A 22760-nucleotide genomic window follows, 5' to 3' on the forward strand; every position below is an offset into this window, starting at 1 on the left:
CGCCCCCACCACGCCCCTCCCCTATCGGGGCACTATCGCTCCGCCCCCCGCCCTGTGGGCCCGCCCTTCGTTTTGCCTTAATGAGCAGGACCTGCCCATCGCCCTGCCCTTTTTCCGCCTCCCCTAGTTCCTCTTTTGTCAGCCAGTCCTCCCTTAGCCCCGCCCACCTAACTGTCCCTGCCCTTAAAGCGGCCCACCTTCCAGGCCAACCCCTACCCACAACTTCTACCCGGCCCGCCCCAGCCCCGCCCTCATCCCAGGCCCGCCCTAGCCCCGCCCTCCTTCCAGGCCCGCCCCAGCCCCGCCCTCCTTCCAGGCCTGCCCCTAACCCCACCTTCTACCCGGCCTGCCCCTAGCCCCGCCCTCCTACCGGGCCCGCCCTAGCCCCGCCCTCATCCCAGGCCTGCCCCTAACCCCACCTTCTACCCCGCCTGCCCCTAGCCCCGCCCTCCTACCGGGCCCGCCCTAGCCCCGCCCTCATCCCAGGCCTGCCCCTAACCCCACCTTCTACCCGGCCCGCCCTCTTCGCTAGCTAGTCCGCCCCTAGCTCCAACCTTCTTTGACCAGCCTGTAATCCCGCCTTCCTATCCCGCTCTCCCCTGGACGCCCCTCATCCTCACGCCCCTTCTCCAATCTTCTGGCCGTCCCGCCCCTAGCCCCAACCTACCTGGCCCGCCCCTTGCCTGGCCAGCTCTGCTTCCCTTAGCTGCAGGTAAAAAATTAGAAGTATGGGCGAATCCAAGTGGGTCTCCTTTTCTGTTTTTCATTAGAAGTAATATTTACTACATTTTGAATATCAAGAAGAGAGTAGCAGAAAGGAAAATCAATTGAGGTAACTTACTGCTGCATGGTGTATTATTGGAGAGATGCACACAGAAGGGGACCTCTGAGGTGTTCTTTCTTTCTGACAACTAGGCACATTGTTTTATTGTATATTAACTTCATTAACAATTTAAGGTCTTATTTAGAACAAGATACATCTCACAGCAATTCAGATAAATATCTACCCATATACACAAACACTGGTACAGTGATAAACAGGAATTATTTTATAATGGCAAGGTTAAACTTGAAACTTGTCTTTAAAGTACTCTTGAAAGAGGTAAGAAATTTGGTCAGTCACTGAGTGAGAGTCACCTTTGGTAATTACCTCTGGGTTGAGGAGAAGACCATGATTTTAAAGAAGACCATATGTTAAAAGACCATAAATATTTTATTGGTGGGAAAGTTTATTGATGGGGGAAGAGACACATTCTTGATATCACCAATCATGAAATACAAAAAATTGGATTTTAGTCCAAACTAACTTTGATTTCTTTCTTTTGTAAAATAACCATGATACTTTTTTAAACCGAAAATAATTTTTTTCATACAATATATTCTGATCACAGTTTCTCCAGTCTCATCTCCTCCCAGATCATCCCTACCTCCTCACTCTTTGAACTCCATGCCTACTTTTCTCTTTAGAAAACAAAGAGGCAAAAATACCTACAAAACCAACAACAGAATAAAACAAAACAAACAAACAAAAAAACAAGGAAAAAGGACAAGAAACAGACGTACAAAAAGATACACACACACATATACAAACACAAGCAAAACCCATAAAAAACCCCCAAAATCAGCAAATACAAATACAAGCAAAAGACCAGTAGGATTAAAAAATGCCTGAACAAAGCAATATGAGACATATATGTGTATGTATATGTATATATAATATATATATATATATCCCAAAATACCATAGTTAGTTTTGTGTTGGCCAACTAGTGTTGGGCATAAGGCCTGCCCTCAGTGTGGTTGGTATACCTAGTGAGCTCTAAACCACAGCCAGCTCTTAGGAGTGCTTGGAAAGACAGAAAGCCTGATGAACAGGGAGCATAAACTAAAACCAAATATGTCGGTCCACAAAGCAAAAGCTCGACACGTTCAAATCCTGTACACTATGTTGGTTTGTGCACTGGCCATAATGACTGAATTGGAAGCAAGTAAAGGAGACATCCCCGTGTCTACAACTGAAGCAGTGTACCAAGGATAGAGGTGGATGGAATCCCAGTGAAAATGAACAGTCAACTTCATTGAGTAACAAAGTTAGACTGTATCAAAGCTCTGTGGGGCACAGCTACGGCAGTGCTGTGAGGGAGGGGTACAGCTTTGCTTACGGCAACAGTTCTTATGCAGATGCGTATTTGTAACAAGAGGACAGACCTTGAAGGAAATATGTCTATATTCTTCTACCTCATTGTTTGGTATCATGAAAGAAAAAAAAAATACACCACTTTCTCAGGCATTGCCAAAGTTCCTTGCCAATAACTTGTCTTAAGAAAAAAAAAAAAAAGATCCAGAAGACAAAAGCGTAAGCCTATTTTACACAACGTGTTAAGTGACAGCTGTCAGAAAGAGCGACCCAGTGAGCTGTGGAAATGTCTGACGTGAGGAGTGAAGGGTCATAGAGATAGGGTTGGATAGAAAGACTGGGATCTGACTGGACCAAACTCAAGTAGGAATTCAGCAAATCCTCAAATTCTTCCTGATTCCAAGAGCCATGGGAAGAAGGGACTCCTCCGGAATTGGAGCCTTTTGAGTATGTGGGTCAAGAAATTCATTTATGACCACACTTCCCACAGAAAAGCAGAGGAATAGAAAAGAGTCCCTCGGGGTTTCATGGCTACCTTGGAGAGAGGAATTCTCAGTTAGATTACCCATCTCATTGGGTAGAAGTTTTACTTTCTGGGACCCAAGTGGGAACTGGAGAGAGAAAACAGAGAGCAGGACAGAGCTTGTTTCTGAGGCCTTCTCAAAGTACTGCATGTCAAGGCACTATACTTTGGGGTATTATGTTTGAAGTCCCAACAGCATGTAATGGCCATTCACATGCATTACTTATTATTAGAATGTTAGTGACATTAACTAATATTTGAAAGATGTTATGGGTTAGGGTTAAAATCTGGTGCTTGAAAGCTGTCTTACCTGAGTTTCAATTCCTACTCAACTTATGAATCCCATGTAAATTATCTAAGATCTTTGTGCCTCAGTTTTCTTATGGCTAAACATGAATAACAATAGTATTTTGTGTCATGAGGGTGAATGTATCAACTCATGTGACACCGTGGGAAAAGGGCCAGGCATAACATGCAACAAATGTTAGCACCATGAAGAGTTCAAGGAAAAACTAACGGATGAAAGTGAACCAAAGCTCTCAGAAAATAGCCACACTCATGTTAAAGAGTCTACACAGTTGGGAATCAGAGGAGATAGCTCCATAGCCCCTGTGTTCAATCCCCAGAACCCCCAACCCCCCCTTTTTTTTTTGGTTTTTCGAGACAGGGTTTCTCTGTTTAGCTTTGCGCCTTTCCTGAAACTCGCTTTGGAGACCAGGCTGGCCTCGAACTCACAGAGATCCGCCTGCCTCTGCCTCCCGAGTGCTGGGATTAAAGGCGTGCACCACCACCGCCCGGCCCCCACCCCGTTTTTAAAACTAGGTGTGCTGATGTACACTTCTCATCCCAGTGCTGGAGTGGTGGAGACAGACAGATTTCCTGGGACTACTCTGCCAGACGGCCTAGCCCTCTTCATGAGTTCTGGCCCAATGAGAAAACTTTTCTCAAAAAATAAAATAAATAAATAAGAAAGAAATAAAGAAAGAAAAAAGAAAAAAGAAAGGAAGGAAGGAAGGAAGGAAGGAAGATGGACAGTGCCCAGGGAATGAATTTCAAGGTTGTCCTCTGGCCTCTATGGGTACTGTGTACCAGCACACACATGAATTTGCGCCCCTTCCCCCTACAATGATTCTACAAGGCAGACTGACTGATGGAGAGTTGGAATGCCAACAAAACCAAATTATCTTGATTAGCTTTAGCTTTCTTGCTAGCTTTTCATTCTTAGATCCATGTCTGACCTAACTAACATCCTTGCAACTATAACATGAAACCCTTTGGAATGGATTAACAGCCGACCATTGGCTTCCACCAACCCCAATGCCAAATATTTCACCAGACGGTACCTGGGTGGCTATGTGGCTGGGTGGCTGGGTAGCTGTCCTCCTCCTCTTCCATCTCTTTTTCTCCTCCTAGATTTCTCCTCTTTCTATTCTCTCTGCCTGCCAGCCCCGACTATCCTTTCTCCTGACTTGCTATTGGCTGTTCAGTTCTTTATTAGACCACCAGGTGTTTTAGACAGGCACAGTATCACAGCTTCACAGAGTTAAACAAATGCAACATAAACAAAAGTAACACATCTTAAAATAATACTCTACAACAGTATTGGTATTCATTCTTCTTTGAAAGTCTGGTAGAATTCTGCACTGAAACCTCTGGCTCTGGGCTTTTTTGTTTGGTAGACTTTTAATTCCTGCTTCTATTTCATTAGGGGTCTATTTAAATTGCTTATCTGATTTTGATTTAATTTTGGTAGGTGGAATGTATTGAGAAATTATCCATTTCTTTTAGATTTTCCAATTTGGAGGAGTACAGGTTTTTAAAGTCTGTCCTTATGATTCTCTCTCTGGAATTCCTTGGTATTTGTTGTTATGTACTCCTTTTCATCTCTAATTTTGTTAATTTGGATTTTCTCTCTATGTCTTTTAGGTAAGGTCTTGGTTAGTTTTATGTCAACTTGGTACAAGCTAGAGTCATCAGAGAGGAGGGAGCCTCAACCGAGAAAATGCCTTTATAAGATCCAGCTATAGGCAAGACTGCAGAACATTTTCTTAATTAGTGATTGATGTGGGAGGGCCCAGCCCATGGTGTGGGTGGTGCCATCCCTGGACTGGTGGTCCTGGGTTCTATAAGAAATCAGGCTAAGCAAGCCACATGGAGCAAGCTAGTAAGCCGCACCCCTCCATGGCCTCTGCATCAGTTCTTGCCTCCAGATTTCTGCCCTGTTTGAGTTCCTGTCCTGACTTCCTTCAATAATGGATGGGGAAGTGTAATTCAAATAAACCCTTTCCTTCCTAACTTACTTTCAGGAATTGATGTGGGATGTTCTGTATGGCAAATGTGTTGCTCTGATTGGTCAATAAATAAAACACTGATTGGCCATTGGCTAGGCAGGAAGTATAGGCGGGACAAGGAGGAGAATAAAGCTGGGAAGTGGAAGGCTGAGTCAGAGAGACACTGTCAGCTGCCATGATGACAAGCAGCGTGTGAAGATGCCAGTAAGCCATGAGCCATGTGCAAGGTATAGATTTATAGAAATGGATTAATTTAAGCTGTAAGAACAGTTAGCAAGAAGCCTGCCACGGCCATACAGTTTGTAACTAATATAAGTCTCTGTGTTTACTTGGTCGGGTCTGAGTGGCTGTGGGACTGGCAGGTGAGAGAGATTTGTCCAGACTGTGGGCCAGGCAGGAAAACTCTAGCTACAAGGAATGGTATTTATTTCATCACAATAATTGAAAAACACAAACTAAGGGGTTTTGGCTAAGGGTTTGTCAAGCTTACTGGTTTTTCTCAAAGAACTAACTTAGTTTCATTGATTCTCTGTATTTTTTGTTTGCTTTTATTTGAATATTTTTGATGTCTATTTGATTATTTGATTATTTCTTGCTATCTATTCCATTTGGTGTGATTTCTTCTTTTTGTTCTAGAGTGTTCAGTTGTCCTGTTAAGTAACTAATTTGGGATCGCTCAAAAATTTTAATGTAGGCACTTAGTGCTATGAACATCCTCTTAGACCCACATTCATTATGTCCCATATGTCTGGATATGTTGTGTTTTCATTTTCATACAATTATAGAAAGTTTTAAATTTCTTTCTTGACCCATTTTTCACTCAGTAGTGAGTTGTTCAATTCCATGAGTTTGTAAACTTTCTGTTGTTTATATCCAGCTTTAATATATGGTTATTAAAGCTGACAGGATACAGGGAGTTATTACAACTTCTTGCATCTGTTTAGACTTGATTTGTATACAAGTATGTGGTCACTTTTGTATAAAGTTCCATGAGGTGCTGAGAAGAAGAGGTATATTCTTTTGTGTTTAGGTGGAATGTGTTCTGTAAATATCTGTTAGGTCCATTTGGTTTATGACATGAGTTAGCTCTGGCATTTCTCTGTTTAGTTTTTGTCTGGATGACCTGGATGGCATGAGTGGGGTATTGAAGTCACCCACTGTCACTATGTGAGGGTCACTATGTGATTTTAGCTGTAGTAGAGTTTCTTTTATGAGCATGGGTGCCCTGTGTTTGGTGCATAGATGTTTAGAATTGCAATATCTTCTTGATGGCATTTTCTTTTGATGAGTATGTAGTGTCCTTCTCTATCTTTTCTGATTAGTTTTGGTTTGAAGTTAGATATTAAAGTGGATACACCATCTTGGTTATTGGGTCCGTTTGCATTTTTTATCCTTTTGCCCTGACATGGTGTCTGTCCTTGATGTTAAGGTGTATTTCTTGGATGCAGCAGAAGGATGGATCCTGTTTTTTAATCCAATCTGTTAGTCTGTGTCTTCTCGTTGTTGAATTGAGACCATTGGTGTTGAGAATTATCAATGAGCAGGGTTTGTGGATTCCTGTCATTGTCGGGGTGTGGGGCTTTTTCCTCCCTTCTTTGATTTGCTGGTATGGGATTATTTATTCTTTATGTTTTCTTGGGTGTGGTTAATTTCTTTAGGTTGAAGTTTTCCTAGTGCCTTCTGTGGGGCTTGACTTTGGTTTTTAATCATGGAATGTCTTTCTTTTTTCACCTATTGTGGTTGAAAGTTTTGCCGAGTTTAACAGTCTGGGTTGGTGTCTGTGGTCTCTTAGAGTCTATAGAACATCTGTCCAGGCCCTTCTGGCCTTTAGAGTCTCCAGTGAAAAGTCAGGGGTTAGTCTAATAGCTCTTTTGCATGCTAGTTGGTCTTTTTCCCTTGTATTTTAATTTTCTTTAATATTCTGTCTTTTTTTGTATGTTTAGTATTTTGATTATTATGTTTCGGGGAATTTCTTTTCTGGTTTATTCTATTTGGTCTCTGTATGCTTCTTGCACCTTGATAGGCAGTTCCTTCTTTAGATTAGGGAAGTTTTCTTTTATGACTTTGTTGAAAATATTTTCTGTGCTTCTGACCCTGGTGTTTTTTTCCTTCCTCTATTCCTATTATCCTTAGATTTGGTCTTTTCACAGTATCCCAGATTTCTTGCATGTTTTGTGCCTGGAGTTTTTTTTTTTTTTAATTTAACATTTTCTTTGACCAGGGTATCCAATTCTTCTATCTTGTCTTCAATGCCTGAAATTCTCTCTTCCATCTCTTGTATTCTGTTGGTGAGGCTTGCCTCTGAGGTTCCTGTTTAAGTTCCTAAATTTTTCTTTTCCAGTTTTACCTCAGTTTGGGTTTTCTATATTGATTCCATTTCCACGTTCATGTTTTGTACTGTTATCTTCATTTCATCCCACTGTTTCTGTTTTCATAGATTTCATTAATGGATTTATTCAGATTATCTTTGATTTGCTTTATCTTATTCATAATAACGATTTTGAAGTCCTTGTCTTGTGCTTCAGCTAAATTACATTTCTTGGGGCCAACTCTTGTAGGCTTGCTGGCCCCTCATAGAGACGTATTATCTTGGATGTTATTGGTTGTGTTTTTACATTGGCATCTAGGCATCTGGGTTTGGGATAATTATAATTCTAGATGTCAATGTCTGGTTTTTGTCTTTATTCAGTGGTTTCTGTTGCCTTCTCTGGATCTTAACAAAATATGGTGGCTATGGGTTGTCCATATGGAGTGCTTCTGAGACCCTGCTGTTTGGGACTGAGGGTCCTTGGTAGAGTGTGTTTCTAGGTATTGGGAGCTGACCCAAACGAATGGGGTGTGTTAGAAAAGAAGGGGTTATCAGATGGTCCCCTGGAGAGAGGACTGCGGGCTTTGCCATAGGGTCTGTGTAGTCCCCTGGGAATGGAGGCAGAGAGGAAGGAGAGGCTCAGTGGGTGGTCTGCTGCAGGTCTGAGTAATTAGATTTGGAGGACATGAGGGGGAGTGAAGATTGGATACCTGGTTCCCTGACTGGTGTGGTCAGTGGGTTTCTGGTTGTTGGCAGCTGAGACAAAGGGATGGGATCTAAAAAGGCCTTTTAAATTTATGAAATCCATTTATTGATTACTGACCTTATTTCCTGAGCAACTGGGGTCCTAGACAGAAGAAAGCCCTTTCCTATTCCTACGTCTTGAAGTATACTCTCCATTTTTTCCCTCTTGTTTCTGAGTTTCAGGTCTTACGTTATGGTTCTTTGGTCCATTTGGTGTTGAGTTTTGTGCAGGATGAGACATAAGGGACTTAGTTTCATTCTTCTACATAGAGATACCTAGTGTTTCCAGCACCATTTGTTGAAGATGCTGTTTTGCTCTGACATGTAATTTTGCTCTCTGTCAAATATCAAGTGTCTATAATTGTAGGGACTTGTATTTGGGCCCTCTGTTCTATTCTATTGGTCTGTATGTCTGATTTTGTGCCAGTACTATGCTGTTTTCATCACTGTGTCTCTGTAGTACAACCTGGAACCAGCAATGGGGATACCTCCAGCAGCATTCCTTTTGTTTAGTATTACTTTGCTTATCTGTGGCCTTTTGTGCTTCCACGTAAATTTTATATTTGTTTCAATCTGCATTGAATCTATTGAATCTGTAGATTGCTTTTGGTAGGATGATCATTTTCTCAAGTTGGTTTTTCCAATCCCCAAGCGTGGGAGGTCTTTTCATCTAGAGCGGCAGCTCTCAACCTGTGGGCTGTGACTCGGTCAGGGATTGAATGAACTTTTCACAGGAGTTGCCCAAGACCATTGAAAACATCAGATATTTACATTACAATTCATAACAGTAGCAAAATACAGTTGTAAAGTAGCAAAAATAAAAATAATTTTATGATTGTGTAGGTGGGGTTTTTCATCAGGAGTGCTGGCTCCCCAATAAACGACAGAGAGACTTATTATTAATTATAAGTGCTTGCCTGAAACCTTAGGCTTGTTATTAACTACCTCTTACAACTTAAATTAACCCATATTGAATAATTTACGTGCTGCCACGTGGCTCTTGGCTTATTACCTCATTTTCTACATGTTCTCCTTCCTCTGCGTCTGGCTGATGACTCCACCCTTCTTCTTTCTAGCATTCTCTCAGTCTGGCTCTCCAGCTTAACCTCTTCCTGTCTAGCTGTTGGCCAGTTAGCTCTTTATTAAACCAATGATAGCAACACATCTTCACAGTGTACAGAAGGATTATTCCACGCCATGGTTGGGGGTCACCACAACATGAGGAACTGTATTAAAGGGTTGCAGCATTAGGAAGATTGAGAACCACTGCTCTAGTGTCTTCCACAATTTATTTCTTCCAATTTTGTAGTATTTATTATAGAAGTTTTTCATATCTTTGATTAGGTCTCTTCCAAGGTATTTCTTTAGGCTATTGTAAGTGGGAGTCTTCCACCCCTCCAATTTCTTTTTCAAGTTATTAGTCATTGGTGTTTAGAAGAGCTAATGGTTTTTATGTGTTAATCTTGTATTCTGCTATTTTGCTGAAAGTGCTTATCAGTTCTGAGAGTTTTGTGATTGATTATGTATAAAATCATATAACCTTCAAAAAGATACTTTGACTTCTTTCTTCCTATTTGTATCCCTTTCATTTCCTCTTCTTGTCTTATTACCGTAGATAAGACTTCAAGTACTGTATTGACTAAAAGTGGAGAAAGTAAGCAAACTTGTCTAGCTCTTGATTTTAGTAGAAATGCTTTGAGATTTCCCTCATTTAATACAATGTTGACTGTAGTTTATCATATATAGTCTCTTATTATGCTGAGATATGTTCCTTCCATTCAAAGTTTCTTCAGGGTTCTTAATATGATGGCATGTTGGATTTCATTAAAAGCATTTCTGTGTTTATTGAAATGACCGTGTGATTTCTGTGCTTAAGAACATCTCTCTCTCTCTCTCTCTCTCTCTCTCTCTCTCTCTCTCTCTCTCTCTCTCTCACACACACACACACACACACACACACAACATATAACATGTATTGACTTACATATATTGAAACTACCCTACATCTCTGGAATAAAGCCAATTTGATTATGGTGAATGATATTTTCTTGAATTTGGTGTGTAAGTATTTTGTTGAGAATCTTTGCATTTGAGTTGATCAGGGAAACTGGTGTGTGATTTTTGTTTTTATTGGGTTTTTATTTTGAGATCAGTGTAAGCCTAGCTTTGTAAAAAGCATTGGTGAGTTCCATCCTTTTCTATTTGTGAAGAACTTGAGAAGCATTGGTGTTAACTCTTCTTTCAAGATTAAAAATTCACCAGTGAATCCATCTGAGCCCTAACTGTTTAAAAGTTGGGTTAATTTTAAATTATACTTTCCATCCCACAGCTTATTATAAATCTGTTTAAATTGTTTATCTAATCTTGGTTTAATTAGGATAGGTCATATGTGCTTAAAAAAATCTATTCAGGCGCCCTGGTCGCCTCCAAGACCAAGATGGCCACGAGAATCTCCGCCTTTCTTAAGAATGCCTGGGCGAACCAGCTGGTGCTAGTGGTGTCCTTCTCTATCTGGGGTCTCGCTATAATTATGCCCATAATCAGCCCCTATACCAAGTATGCAGGCATGATCAACAGAGCCACACCCTACGTCTACCCAGTGCCTGTACGAGATAATGGGAACATGCCGGATGTGCCCAGCCACCCCCAGGACCCTCAGGGTCCAAGTCTGGAATGGCTGAAGAACCTGTGACTACTCCTGCTGATGGAAGAGGCCCCCTTCCCTGTTGCCCCCCAATAAAAATGTGAAAACCAAAAAAAAATAATCTATTCAGTTCCCTAAAACTTTTCAGTTCATTGGAATATATGTTTTTTAAATAAGACACGATTTTCTGAATATTACTGGTATCTGTTTTAACGGCTACCTCTTGTCTTTAATTTATTAATTTGAGTATTCTCTCTTTTTTTCTTAGTTTGACTAAGTGTTTCTCTGTTTTATTCTCCCACCACTCCTTGGGTTTTTGGGACTGGGTATCTCTCAGTAACCCTGGCTGTCCTGGAGCTCTCTATGTAGACTTGGCTGGCCTAGAACTCATAGAGATCCACTTGACTCTGCCTCCCAAGTGCTAGAATTAAAGGTGTGTATGATCACATTGGCTTGTTCATCTTTTTGAAGAACCAACAGCTTGTTCATTGATTATTTGTATTGTTTTTATTTCCAGTTCATTAATTTCTCCCCAGACTGTAGTGGTTTCTTCCTATGTATTCATTTGGAGTTTGGCTTGTTCTTTTCTGAGCCATAAGGTACATAATTTTAAGGTATATATATTTTTTGACATCTTTCTTTCTTTCTTTCTTTCTTTCTTTCTTTCTTTTTTTGCTAGATTTTTTTTTGAGACAGAGTTTCTCTGTGTAGCTTTGCACCTTTCCTGGAACTCACTCTGTAGCCCAGGCTGGACTCGAACTCACAGAGATCTGCCTGGCTCTGCCTACTGAGTGCTGGGATTAAAGGTGTGCACCACTACCACCCGGCATCTTTCTGGTTTCTTAATGTAGGCACTCAGAGCTATGAACTCCCTTCATGGGTCTGCTTTGATACTATCCCATATGTTTTGATATTTTCAATTTTTTTAAGGATTTTTTTTTTTCTTGAATTCTCCAAGGACCCATTTGTCATTCAATACTGTATTACTTAATGTCTATGAGTTTATGTATGTTCTAAGGTTTTTGCACTGTTGATTTTTAGTCTTATACCATCATGATCAGATGAGATATAAGGATTATTTCAATTTCCCTCTCTTTGTTGATACTTGCTTTGTGTCCTAATACATGATCAATTTTGGAGACAGTTCTGTGGGATGTTGGAGAAATATGAACTCTACAGCAGGAGTGTTCTGTAGGTGTCTGTTAAATCTATTTGTTGTCATTTGACTACCATATTTCATTCTTTTATTTTCCTGCTTGGGAAGACCTGTCAGTTGGTGAGAGTGGCATACTGATGTCACACAGCACTTGTGCTGGGGTTAATCTGTGTCTTTCCATCTAATGGTATTTGTTTTATTAGATGTGCTCAGGGCACGTATGTTTAGAATTGTAACATCCTCTTGATGGATTGTTTCCTTAATCTATACGAAGTGACTACTTTTATCTTTTCTCATTAGTTTTGGTTTGAAGTCTATTTTGTCAGATATTAGAACAGTGACACCTGCCTTATTTTGAGTCTATTTGCCTGGGATACACTTTCCCAGCCTTTCATCCTAAGGTTGTACCTGTCTTTTGCAGTGATGAACGTTTCTTGAAGGCAGAAATTGTATAGTCCCTGCTTTTTACTAATGTGTGTTTTCTGATTGGAGATTTGACATCATTAATATGGAAAGTCATTGTTGAAAGGCTTGTATTGATTCCTGTCATTTTGTTGAGGTTTAGGTTTATTTTTCTTTCATGCATGGATTTGATTTTCCCCTTTGGTCTGAAAGATTTATTCAACTGTTTTCTGTGGAGCTGGCTTAGTGGTCCCCAATTCCTCTAACCTATTTTTATTAAAGAAACTTTCATTTTTTCCTTCAGTTATGACAGATAGCTTTACTAGGTATACTAATCTGGGCTGGCAATTGTCTTTCAGAACTTGAAATACATCTGTCCAGGCCACCTGCATTTAAAGTTTTGATCGAATAATCTGCTGTTATTCAGATGGGCCTGTTAGTTAGGCCACTTGGTTTTTCTCTCTTACTGTTTTCAGCATACTGTCTCTGCTCTGTATGTTTAGTGTTGTGATAGCAGTGTGATGAGGGGGCCACTTCACAGGGCAGAGGTCACAGGGTGTAGTTTTGAAGGCCAAGTTATATAGGCCAATGCCATGTCTATACAAATGTCATCTTTATGAAGTACAGAGTATTGATACTGAAGTGATTTTTAATCAAGAGAATTGGTCTTCATACTGATTCATAAATTATTCACAGTATAAATACAATTACAAGGATAAAAGATGAAAGGATGACTGCTGGTTTCCACAGTCCTGAGGATGCTCCCAGATTAGCCTATTAGTGTAAGTTCCCCCGTTACAATTTCCATCTATTTTAAGAAATTATTATTATTGCTTGTGAGTTGTGATGGGAGTTTTGCTGTGGAGCCTAGGGTCCTTTGGAATGCATGATCCTCTTCCTCTATCCTACTTCAGCCACTCTGCTGATCTGCTTTGGAGATGGTGTGTTTTGTACATATTCATGCTGTGCAGCAGAGCTGCTCTGCTCATTTTTCTTTGGCTACACTTTATTTTTTACCAGAGTGCTGTGTTGTATTACCCCAGGCTGCCCTCCACCTCCCGATGCCCTTGTCCTGGGCTCCTGAGTGCTAGGATTGCCAGTGTGGACCACTACCTCTTCAGTTTGATCTCTGTTACTGTGATAAACACCAGGACCAAAATCAACTTGCAGGGGAAAGGGTTTGTTGAGTTTAGCAAGCTACAGCCCATCATCTTCCGACATTTTACACTGAAGCACGCCACAGGGCGGGAATCGGTAAAACTCACATATGCTAAGCTCTTTCATTGCTCTAAGAGTCGTGCTTTATATTTTGAAATGTTATTAGAGCAGTAGGGAGGTCTGATTAACTATGATGTACGGACATTGTTCAATGATATTTAATCTCCAGATGGCCAAACTTTCAACATTAAATTCCCTCACAAATGATAAAAAACAGTTTGGATTATCAGAATTCTACACTAAGTGATTTAAAAACATGTTTTTTTCTTCTAGACCAGGTGTGTTGATTTATCCTGTAGCCCCAGAATTTGGGAGACTGAGACTGGAGGATTTCTGTGAGTTCCAGGCCAGCCTGGGCTATAGAGGGAGGCCTTGTCTTTTAATTTATATGCTTCTTTATTATGGTATTTGTCTTGGTAGCACCAGATTTCAGCCTCGGTTCTATCTTCATTTTAAACTCATAGCCAGCACTTACCAGGGCTTTCCAGCACCACGGAGGAAACATGTGTTCTGTACCCATTTATGAGAAATATCACTTTTACTGGCTATAAGTGAGGCTTTGCTTTTTTCATCTGTTAAATGAGCATCATTGTAAGCAACCCAATGACTTCTAATGGCTAGTAAATGAAAACATATACCAAGCATCAGCTGCAGAAAGGCATCGATAGTGTTCAGTCCCTTCTGTTGTGGCATTTGTAATTTTTCTGATGAATAAATTCCCAAAGCTCATTGATACATTTGTTCAAGTCTGATGAGATCCCTCTGATCTAAGAGACTGGAAAAAGTAAGTTAAATAAAGCCAGTGATGTCAAGTATTCAGTGACAGTTGGTGTAGTCTGTCAATGGGCCTTCTTATAATTAGAGATCAGTATTAATATAGAGAACAAAAAATGCTGAAATTTTTGGAATACAAAATATTTTTTGAAACTTCTTATTTCTTAGTAATAAACACAAATCCATAACTATTTAGTTCTAGTAAGTGAACAAATTGTGTTTCTTAATTTGATCCAATTGATGTGTAGTTATTTATAATAATTGCATTTCATTAGTAACAGGGTCACTATATGCAGAGCTCAAAATCCTAAACAAATTCTACCATGGAAGGATGACCAAGATCACAGATCGAGTGATTTACAGACATTGTAGTTGGTTTTATTTATTTACTCTTTGGGGGCCCACCATCCAGCTCCCAAATAAATACATGGAGACTTATTCTTAATTATAAATGCCCCGCCTTAGCTTGGCTTGTTCTTAGTCAGCTTTTCTAACTTAAATTATCCTGTTTCTCTTTAACTATGTTTTGCCTCTGGGCTTTTTACCTTTCTTTATTCTATATGTCTTTCTTTCCTTCTTACTCAGTGACTGGCTGTGTGGCTGGCCCCTGACATCCTCCTTTCTTCCTCCTTCTCTTGCTCCTTGCTGTTCTCTAGAGTCTAGATTTCTCCTCCTATTTATTCTCTCTGCCTGCCAGCCCCGCCTATCCCTGTCCTGCCTAGTTATTTACTGTCCAGCTCTTTATTAGACCAATCAGGTGTTTTAGGCAGGCAAAATAACATAGCCCCAGAGTTAAACCAATGCAACATAAAAGAACACAATATATCTTTGCATCATTAGACAAATATTCCACAACATTAACAAATGTAACATATCTTAAACTAATATTCCACAACAGACACCACCGCTCACAGTGGGAATGTAGTTCAGCAATCCTCTTGGGTCTAAATGGAAGTTTTAAAGCCAAGAAAGAGCAAGGATGGCTTGATTATCTGGCTGTTGGCTACATGAAGCTTAGGAAAATGTACCTACTGCATGAAGAACGCTGTTGACACAATTTTGCATCCACATGTGTTCAGATTGCCTTGTGGTGCAGTGACACTTGTGGAATATGTCACTACTGCTAGATTGAAACTGAGAAAACAAAGCAAAGGTAGTTCAATTTTCTTGGGAGTCAGATGACTGAGACAAGTGCATTTATAAAGATGAATGGAGAAGGAAGGAGCTGAGAAGGGAGCTGGGAGACAATGAGGGAAAGACGCAGGGACATATGGAATCTCACCTGCCCCTGTAAACTCTTCAAAGGCAGGGAATACATCTGGCTCATTGTATGCAGGCTAAATAACACAGCACTGGAACATAGCTATGCACAACAAATGCTTATTGAACAGATGAGAGGCTATGTGCTCTAAAATAAGGGATGATGTCTATTCTAAATGGGGAGAGCAGAATTCTGCAAAGCAAATGTATGTCCCTAGTTTTGCCTGAACCTGGCCCTGCTGAGGTTCGTGGAGATGTATGTGGATGTGGGAGGTTATGAGCTCCTTTTATAATGTCTTTAATAATGTGATTGCTCAGTCAGTGAAGCATTTCCTTGGGCAAGCATTAAGAGAGCCAAGCATGATGATGTGTGCCTGCAATGCAGCTCTGGGAGGTGGAGACAGGAGGATCACTGGAGCTTGCGGTCTAGCTAGTCTTGCTGAGTCGGTGAGCTTCAGACCCAGTGAAACATCCCATATCAAAAAAAAATGCAGAGAGACAGCTAAAAGATACAACCCCCCCCCCCAGAATAAAAAAAGAATGAGTTTCCTTTCTCTCTTCAAAGGTTCCTTTGAAAACCAGAGCAGTGTTTTGAATAATAGCTCTTTTCAAGTCCTGGTGTTTTGGTTTTCAATGTCAGGAAATGCAATATGAAGGAATACACTACCAGCACCACCATAACATGAACATTAGTCATTATCCATCAGGATTTTACTGTAGGTCAGACACTTAGGCAGTTTGTTCTCTTGGAGACGCCTCTAATTTTACCTGTAGTTACATTGTCTTCCTGCAGATGGCACTCTTCTCTTGCAGAACTGTTTCCTTTGGAGCCCTCCTCTGCTGCTTTAGACACAGGGCAAGAAGTGAAGGGTTTAAAGTTGGTGAACAGCTTCTAAGAGGAAATCAACTCATTACCAACATGTAAGTTAAACATCCTAAATGTGAATCAGGCATCTCATTAGAGAGTTATATCTAATTACTATTTTTCATGGGTAGAAGCTCATGATTCACTTTATGTAAAGTCTGAATTTCGATTCCATTTTCCTCAGGGAATTGAAAGGAAGGGTTGCTTTGGAAGCTGAGGTTTAGAAGATAGATGGGAGGTTTGTCCCTCCTGTGCTTCGTGCCTATCCACTCCTCTGCTTCACTTTTGACTTCTTATCCTTTCTTGGGATTTCAAGTGAGCTTGAAAAGTCAGATGGACGTCTGATAAAATATGGCTGCATTTTGGTGGGTGGCTCATTTCACAGGCCTCATTTCTACCTGGGTCTCTTGTTAGTTTTTCTTTCTGGCCTGAAGCCAGAGCTGGTCCTGGAGGCACTGGCCTTCAGGACCCTGCAAGTACAGGATGGAAGCAGGAAGCAGAGGGAACAAAGGGCCTAGAACTAACCGCTTTGCTAGTGCTACTCAGCGTTACAAAGCACTCTTCTGGGCTCGCATTACAGTCTCCATGGATGAGTACAGGAGTCGTGTTTAGTTCTTACAGGACTCTAGCCAGTCAGAATGTCATGCCCAGAGGGAGTGCATGCTATCCGGTACCCATTTTAGACATAGGGTTCCCATCTCCAGGACCTGACATTTTTACCTGTCAACAGCTGTAGTGTCCAGGTGGTGCCTTGAGAGGGTGGCCTGGTAATCATTAGCTTGTCAATTATCAGGGTCATTGTTAAGAAAACCCAAGCAAAATCTTAACCCTACCTTTCTTCTCAACTACAGAACCAGAAGTCTGAAGAAAATGAAGCCTGAGAGCAACAGAACGCAGCACACCCTGGGGTTAGCAGTCTTTGGAGCACCTATTCAAAAGCCTGCCCTGCTTCCTCTTTTCATTGGGGAAGCCTGTAGCTTCTGCCATAAGCTTTATTTTCTTTTCATTAGTATTATTCTGTTATTCTGTATGCATGGGTGTTTTGCCTTCGTGTATGTCTGTAACAAGTGTGTGCAGTGCCCGCAGAACCAGGAGAGGTCACGGGGTCTCCGGGGACTGGAATCACAGTGATAGTGAGCTGCCTCCTGGGTGCTGAGGATTGAATCTGGACTCTCTGAAAGAGAAATGCTCTTAAATCGCTGAACCATCACTCCAGCCCCATATTCTTTATTCTTTATTTTTAATTAAAATTAATCCCCAAGGACTTTATTCCCTAAGATAACTGAGAACCTCCAGAGTTTGATGTGTTTAATAAAGTACCCCACTATTAGCTTCATGGAATCCTAAATTCTCTCTCTAATTTCCCTGAACTGAGGGTGTGATGGTCAGAACACACTGAATGCCATTTCTCCTTTTCCTGTTGGTCTAGCCTCTTCTGGTCATCCCTCTTTTCTGCCATTTCTTACCTATCAAAGAATGATATTTAAAGATCTGCTCTTAAAATCCCACTGTTTAGTGAACTTACCCCCCCACCCCCCACCCCCCCACCCAGAAGGAAGTTGACTAGCCAGTCACAGCACGGAGCATTGCTGCTCTGCTCTTGGCTCCTTGGCTTCCTGTCATGGTGGGGTTCATTTTCATCTTGTTTGAAAGCCTAACAGGAAGCCCCATGATAGGAGTTAGTAAATGCCCAGTACACATGTGTAGACTATAGAAGGATAAAGAAACCAATCTTCCACCCCTCTTGCTGTTCAAAAGGATAGGGCAAGTAATAGTGAGCTCCTTGGGGGGCATTCCTTATAGGTTCTTTGTCTGTACATGTGAACGAACCCATGAATGCAAATGTGCATCCTCTACTTCTGTTTCCATACTGGACTGTGAGGTTCTGAGCACACTAAGGGGAGGGGCCATATTTCATTCATATCTCTATCCCCAGCTCTCAATATGGCACCTGCCATATGATAAAACCAACCAAAATTAAAGTCAAGAAACTGCCCATGAATCAGTCTATGTTACTTCCTGTCCATCAAGAAAACACAGCCTTTCTTCCACATATGTGTCTAGAATGTTCCTACAAACAGAGTTATGGTATTTGTCCTGCGTGCAGCAGCTACTCAGAGGAAGATGCAAGAATAGAAGTCTAGTCCACTTAGATCTGTGGGAGCCATCCTGTGGCCAGAGCCACTGAAGAAGTGAAAGGAGTTAACGGAACCTTCTCAGCAGGCTGTAATGCAGCATATGATGGCTAGAGGGCAATGTTGGCATGTAGAATGTGACAAGCACTTTTTTCAGGAGGCATCCAGATTTAAAGCCTCTTTGGAATCAGCTAATTGAGCCTTGTTGCGGTCACAGTAGCCAGCACTAACCCCACTGCAGTTATTAATGGCAGCCTGCTTCCTGGTAGTCCCACTGATTTCTTTAGTTTTTTGAACCCAAGTTTTCTGATGGTTAGTTTAGTATTTTCTGGTACACTATAATATGGTTTCTTTCAATAGGTTTGCTGTTTGCTAGTTATAGATATTTCCCTATAAGAACAGTATATCATCTTTACAGAAATTCAAACTTAGAAGCATTTATTTATTTCTATTTTCTTTTAAAAATTTGTCTTCTTTCTTCCTCCTCCATTCTCTTCCTCCTCCTCTTTCTCCATAAGACAGGTTTCACCATGCAACCCAGGCCAGCTTTAAACTCGAGGTGATCCTCCTGCCTCAGCCTTCTAATCAGAGTATTGATGTTTATGAAGGCAAAAGTTCCCACAATTCCAACCCTCTCTCATGTATAAACTGTACTTTTTAGTATTTTACTATGTGAAAGCACATCTATTGCTGTAAAAGAGATGATAACATACTATGGATACAGTTTTTCACTTGGAGCTTTATGCCAAATGGTCTTAGATTGGTCAACGGGCTCCTGAGTTACTACGTTACCTAACTTTATGCGCGTTTTTTTTTTAACTGATGTGTGTGGGATACATCAAAATGTTGATCCTGCAGCTCCTAGCAATTGTTTTTCTCCTATTCTTTCCAGATTAGCATTATTGTGATTTTAGCCATTTCAATTTGTAGCACATGGTGTGATTCAAAGCACTGACTCTTAGCATCTGTCAATGGTAAGATCATTCCTTTTAGCGATATGAGGGTAGTTGCCAATAGTGTGGCAGCATTTGGCATTCCGTTGTGATGTTGTTAATGGCAGCAAAAAAAAAACTTGTGGGCATGGCTTCTCCTACTTAAGCTCCAGCCAGTTCTTGAAGTTGTCTTTAGTTCTTCGCACTAAGTTAAAACGAAGGAAATTTTGCATTTTTCCAAAGCAAAACCTCTTCTATCGCCAAGGTTTGTTATCTAGATAATTTAATGGGGCTAGCTGACATATTCACGCCACTTCTGGAGGTGTTGACATTGTAGGCTGCACTGTTACAGAGAGGTCATATACAGAGATGCAGGGGATGCATATCTAGGGTCTGCAGGGATGAGAACTTGAAGCTCCTCACTGAGAGCACAAAGGTCCTCTGATGAGATCAGTAGACTTTGCCTTGGGAGCATCTGGGCACTGTCTCTGAAGGTGCTGATTTAATCGTTCCTTTATTTGAACTCAGCTATTTTTCACACTATTCCTTTTAGCTTCTGTTTTCCTACTCATTTTTCTTACGTGTCTGGCTATCTAAGCAGGTTATAATATGTATTATGCTCACCCAGTATATTTGTCTGATCGCCCTTTCTTACAGTTTGTCAGTAAGCATATACTCGAGATGTGGGGAATATGTGCCTGTTATCCAGATGATGGTCACATAAAAGCATTATTCAATATTACAAATATTACAAATTTCTTGAAGACAGGTCTAATTTCTTTTTGATAGCCCTAATTGTTTAGCTTGATATCTAGTCGTAAACTGGTAGTTAATATGTATTGTTGCCTGGTTGGCTTGCCAGATAGGTAGATAGATGAATAAATCATGAGATTGGGCTCCTTATGAACAGGAGCCTATCTTAAGTTGCTTCTTAGTACATATTTTAGTGTACTAAGGACACATTGGACTAATCAAGCAACTAGACTATGGTAACTGATCTAGATGTTATCTTTGGATGTATTAAAAACTGATTCAATTTGTCACAGTTTAGACAATCTACCAGATTGATGGATTAACACAAAATGCATAGTGAATATGATTGAGGTATTTTATATAACTCTGCTTTCAAAGGTACATTTTTCCTAAATATTATCATAATCGCACCTGGGGGTTGGCAAGTGATATGATTTCCATATAAGCCTTAAGGCATAGAATTTCTTTTTTGGGTGCTGAAAAAACAAAGATGATGGTGGAGGTGGTAAGTATGGCAAGAGGGATAAGGCCAATGTCACATCCCCAGTTTCACAGTGACCCAAGAGAGCCTAGTTAGTCCTCTCTGCTTAACATTAACTAGTTTACCTGATTCAGGAACCTAGTTAGTCCTCCCTGTTTAACACTAACTAGTTTATCTGACTAAGGGACCTAGTTAGTCCTCTCTGTTTAACACTAACTAGTTTATCTGATTAAGGGACCTAGTTAGTCCTCTCTGCTCAACACTAACTAGTCTACCTGATTCAGGAACCTAGTTAGTCCTCTCTACTCAACACTAACTAGTCTACCTGATTTTGAGTGGCAACTCAGTCTCCTTTGGTTTTATTTTTCTTGCTATCATACTCCATTTTGAAAATAGGAGAATAGATAAGTGAGGCAGGTGGAATACTGTAATAAGCCTCATGCTTTTTCCATCAGAATTTTTCATATTGTATTTGACTTACTATAGTCTCATTTTATGTGATTATTTAAATGTTACAGGTAACAATGGGAGAAAATGGGAATTACTATAAATATGGGATTATTTGGGGATTTACCTGTGAAAAGGACAGATGCCTGTTTCTTTTGGCTAATATTACATTATAATGTAACTCAAATGGCCACAATCTTCTTCAGAATCAGAGCTGAGAAAAAGCTCATTTTTAGAGGTCTAGAATATAAAATTTCAAAGCCATTGGTGCTATATTAACACTTCTTATTGGCTTTTATGATTGACACACAATTTAGACAGGCAGGCAAGAGACATGACTGTATTTTTCTAAAGTTTACCTAACTTCTATTAACCCAACCTGAATTGGGTTAAATAATGTCCTTCACCTCAATTCATGTCCACTGAGAATCAGTGAATATGACCCATTTGAAAATGAGGTCTTTCTAGATGTATTCAAATTCAGATGAGATCAGACTGAGTTAGGTCAAGCCCTAACAAGAAAGGGGAAATTTGGGCACAAATGCAGAGAGAAAGCCATGTGGAGATGGAGGCAGAGACTGGAGACATGTTTCTACAAGGAGGGGACATAAAGAACCACTGGAAACCGTTGGAAGCCGAAGGTTGGAGACTTTGGAGGGAACGTGGCCTGGTTACCATCTGGATTTTGGAAGAGCCCCTGCAAAAAGAATTCATGGCTCAAAATGTCAGTATTGTGTCCATGAGAAACCTGGACCTGGAGTGTAGAAACGAGGACATGGAAAGATGCCTCGTCTGTTCCTTTCTGTTGCCATAATCCTCTTTTTAAAAGTGTTAATGACAAAAGGAAAATATTGAGTCACCGACTATTACATAAAAAATTGCCCTGATACTTCCAGGGAAAGATATTTGAAAATTCTTTCAACTTCGCATAAACTCTTAACATAAACATTTTAAACTTCTGGGTTGGCTAGGAAGCCAAATCACCTCTATTGTGTGTATGGGGGGGGGAACCCCACTTTGGTGCCCAAACTGCTGATTAACTGAAATGATTTAGACAAATATGTATTTTAGCTAAACCACATCAAGTTAAGAAATCCTGGTCTGAGAATGTCTTGCCTCTCTTACCAGCTGCCCTCGTAGGCAACTTTACTTTGTTGGGCTGTCCATTTTCTTACTGTGTGTTAGAAGCTCCTGCTTGGTTATTGTTAAAATGATGTTCCCATGGATTTCCTTTATGATTTAGGGCCATATTGTGAATAAAAGGAGTTTTTCATATTCAGACTCCAGAGGCACTGATAGAAAAATCTTCTTAATGTCATTCTTTGGAAGTTCTCTTGTTGAATTGCTACAGTTCAACAATATAAAAAATATATATATAAAAGCTGTATTTTTCCTTCATGTGCCCATCATTAGAGTAAAAGGAAAACTGCCGATTAACAAGACCCACTAACACAGTGACTACAAGCCACAGTTCCTAGACTGCCGTGCATTTGGACGTGATAAAGTTTCCATTAGTAGGATGAGTGGAGAAGTAAGGCCTCCAGGTGCCCACTCCAGTCCTGAAAGCCTGTGACTTTGCCTCTGCCTGAGCTTGGAGACTCCGAGTCCTTGAGAGACCGTGTGGTAGGGGCTTCCTGGAGTGGTGCTACTAGGAAGTAGTGAAACCTTTAGGAGGTGAGCCAAGTGAGAG

The 22760-nt window shown here is 40.6% G+C and overlaps 1 protein-coding gene and 1 long non-coding RNA gene across 2 annotated transcripts; both read left to right on the forward strand.

The window, feature by feature from the left end:
* The first annotated feature begins 519 nt into the window (after nucleotides 1–519).
* Nucleotides 520–16629, forward strand: LOC131920783 (uncharacterized). The gene is made up of 4 exons (XR_009381769.1): nucleotides 520–832; nucleotides 13697–13758; nucleotides 16251–16378; nucleotides 16507–16629. It is a non-coding gene; the product is annotated as an uncharacterized LOC131920783 (long non-coding RNA).
* Nucleotides 10341–10818, forward strand: LOC131920782 (NADH dehydrogenase [ubiquinone] 1 alpha subcomplex subunit 3-like). The gene has a single exon (XM_059275235.1). It carries the CDS (start codon nucleotides 10441–10443, stop codon nucleotides 10693–10695), a length of 255 nt encoding a protein of 84 aa, XP_059131218.1. The 5' UTR covers nucleotides 10341–10440; the 3' UTR covers nucleotides 10696–10818.
* Nucleotides 16630–22760: the final 6131 nt, after the last annotated feature.

This window comes from Peromyscus eremicus, chromosome 10, assembly GCF_949786415.1.
Source record: "Peromyscus eremicus chromosome 10, PerEre_H2_v1, whole genome shotgun sequence".
Classification (NCBI taxonomy): Eukaryota; Metazoa; Chordata; class Mammalia; order Rodentia; family Cricetidae; genus Peromyscus; species Peromyscus eremicus.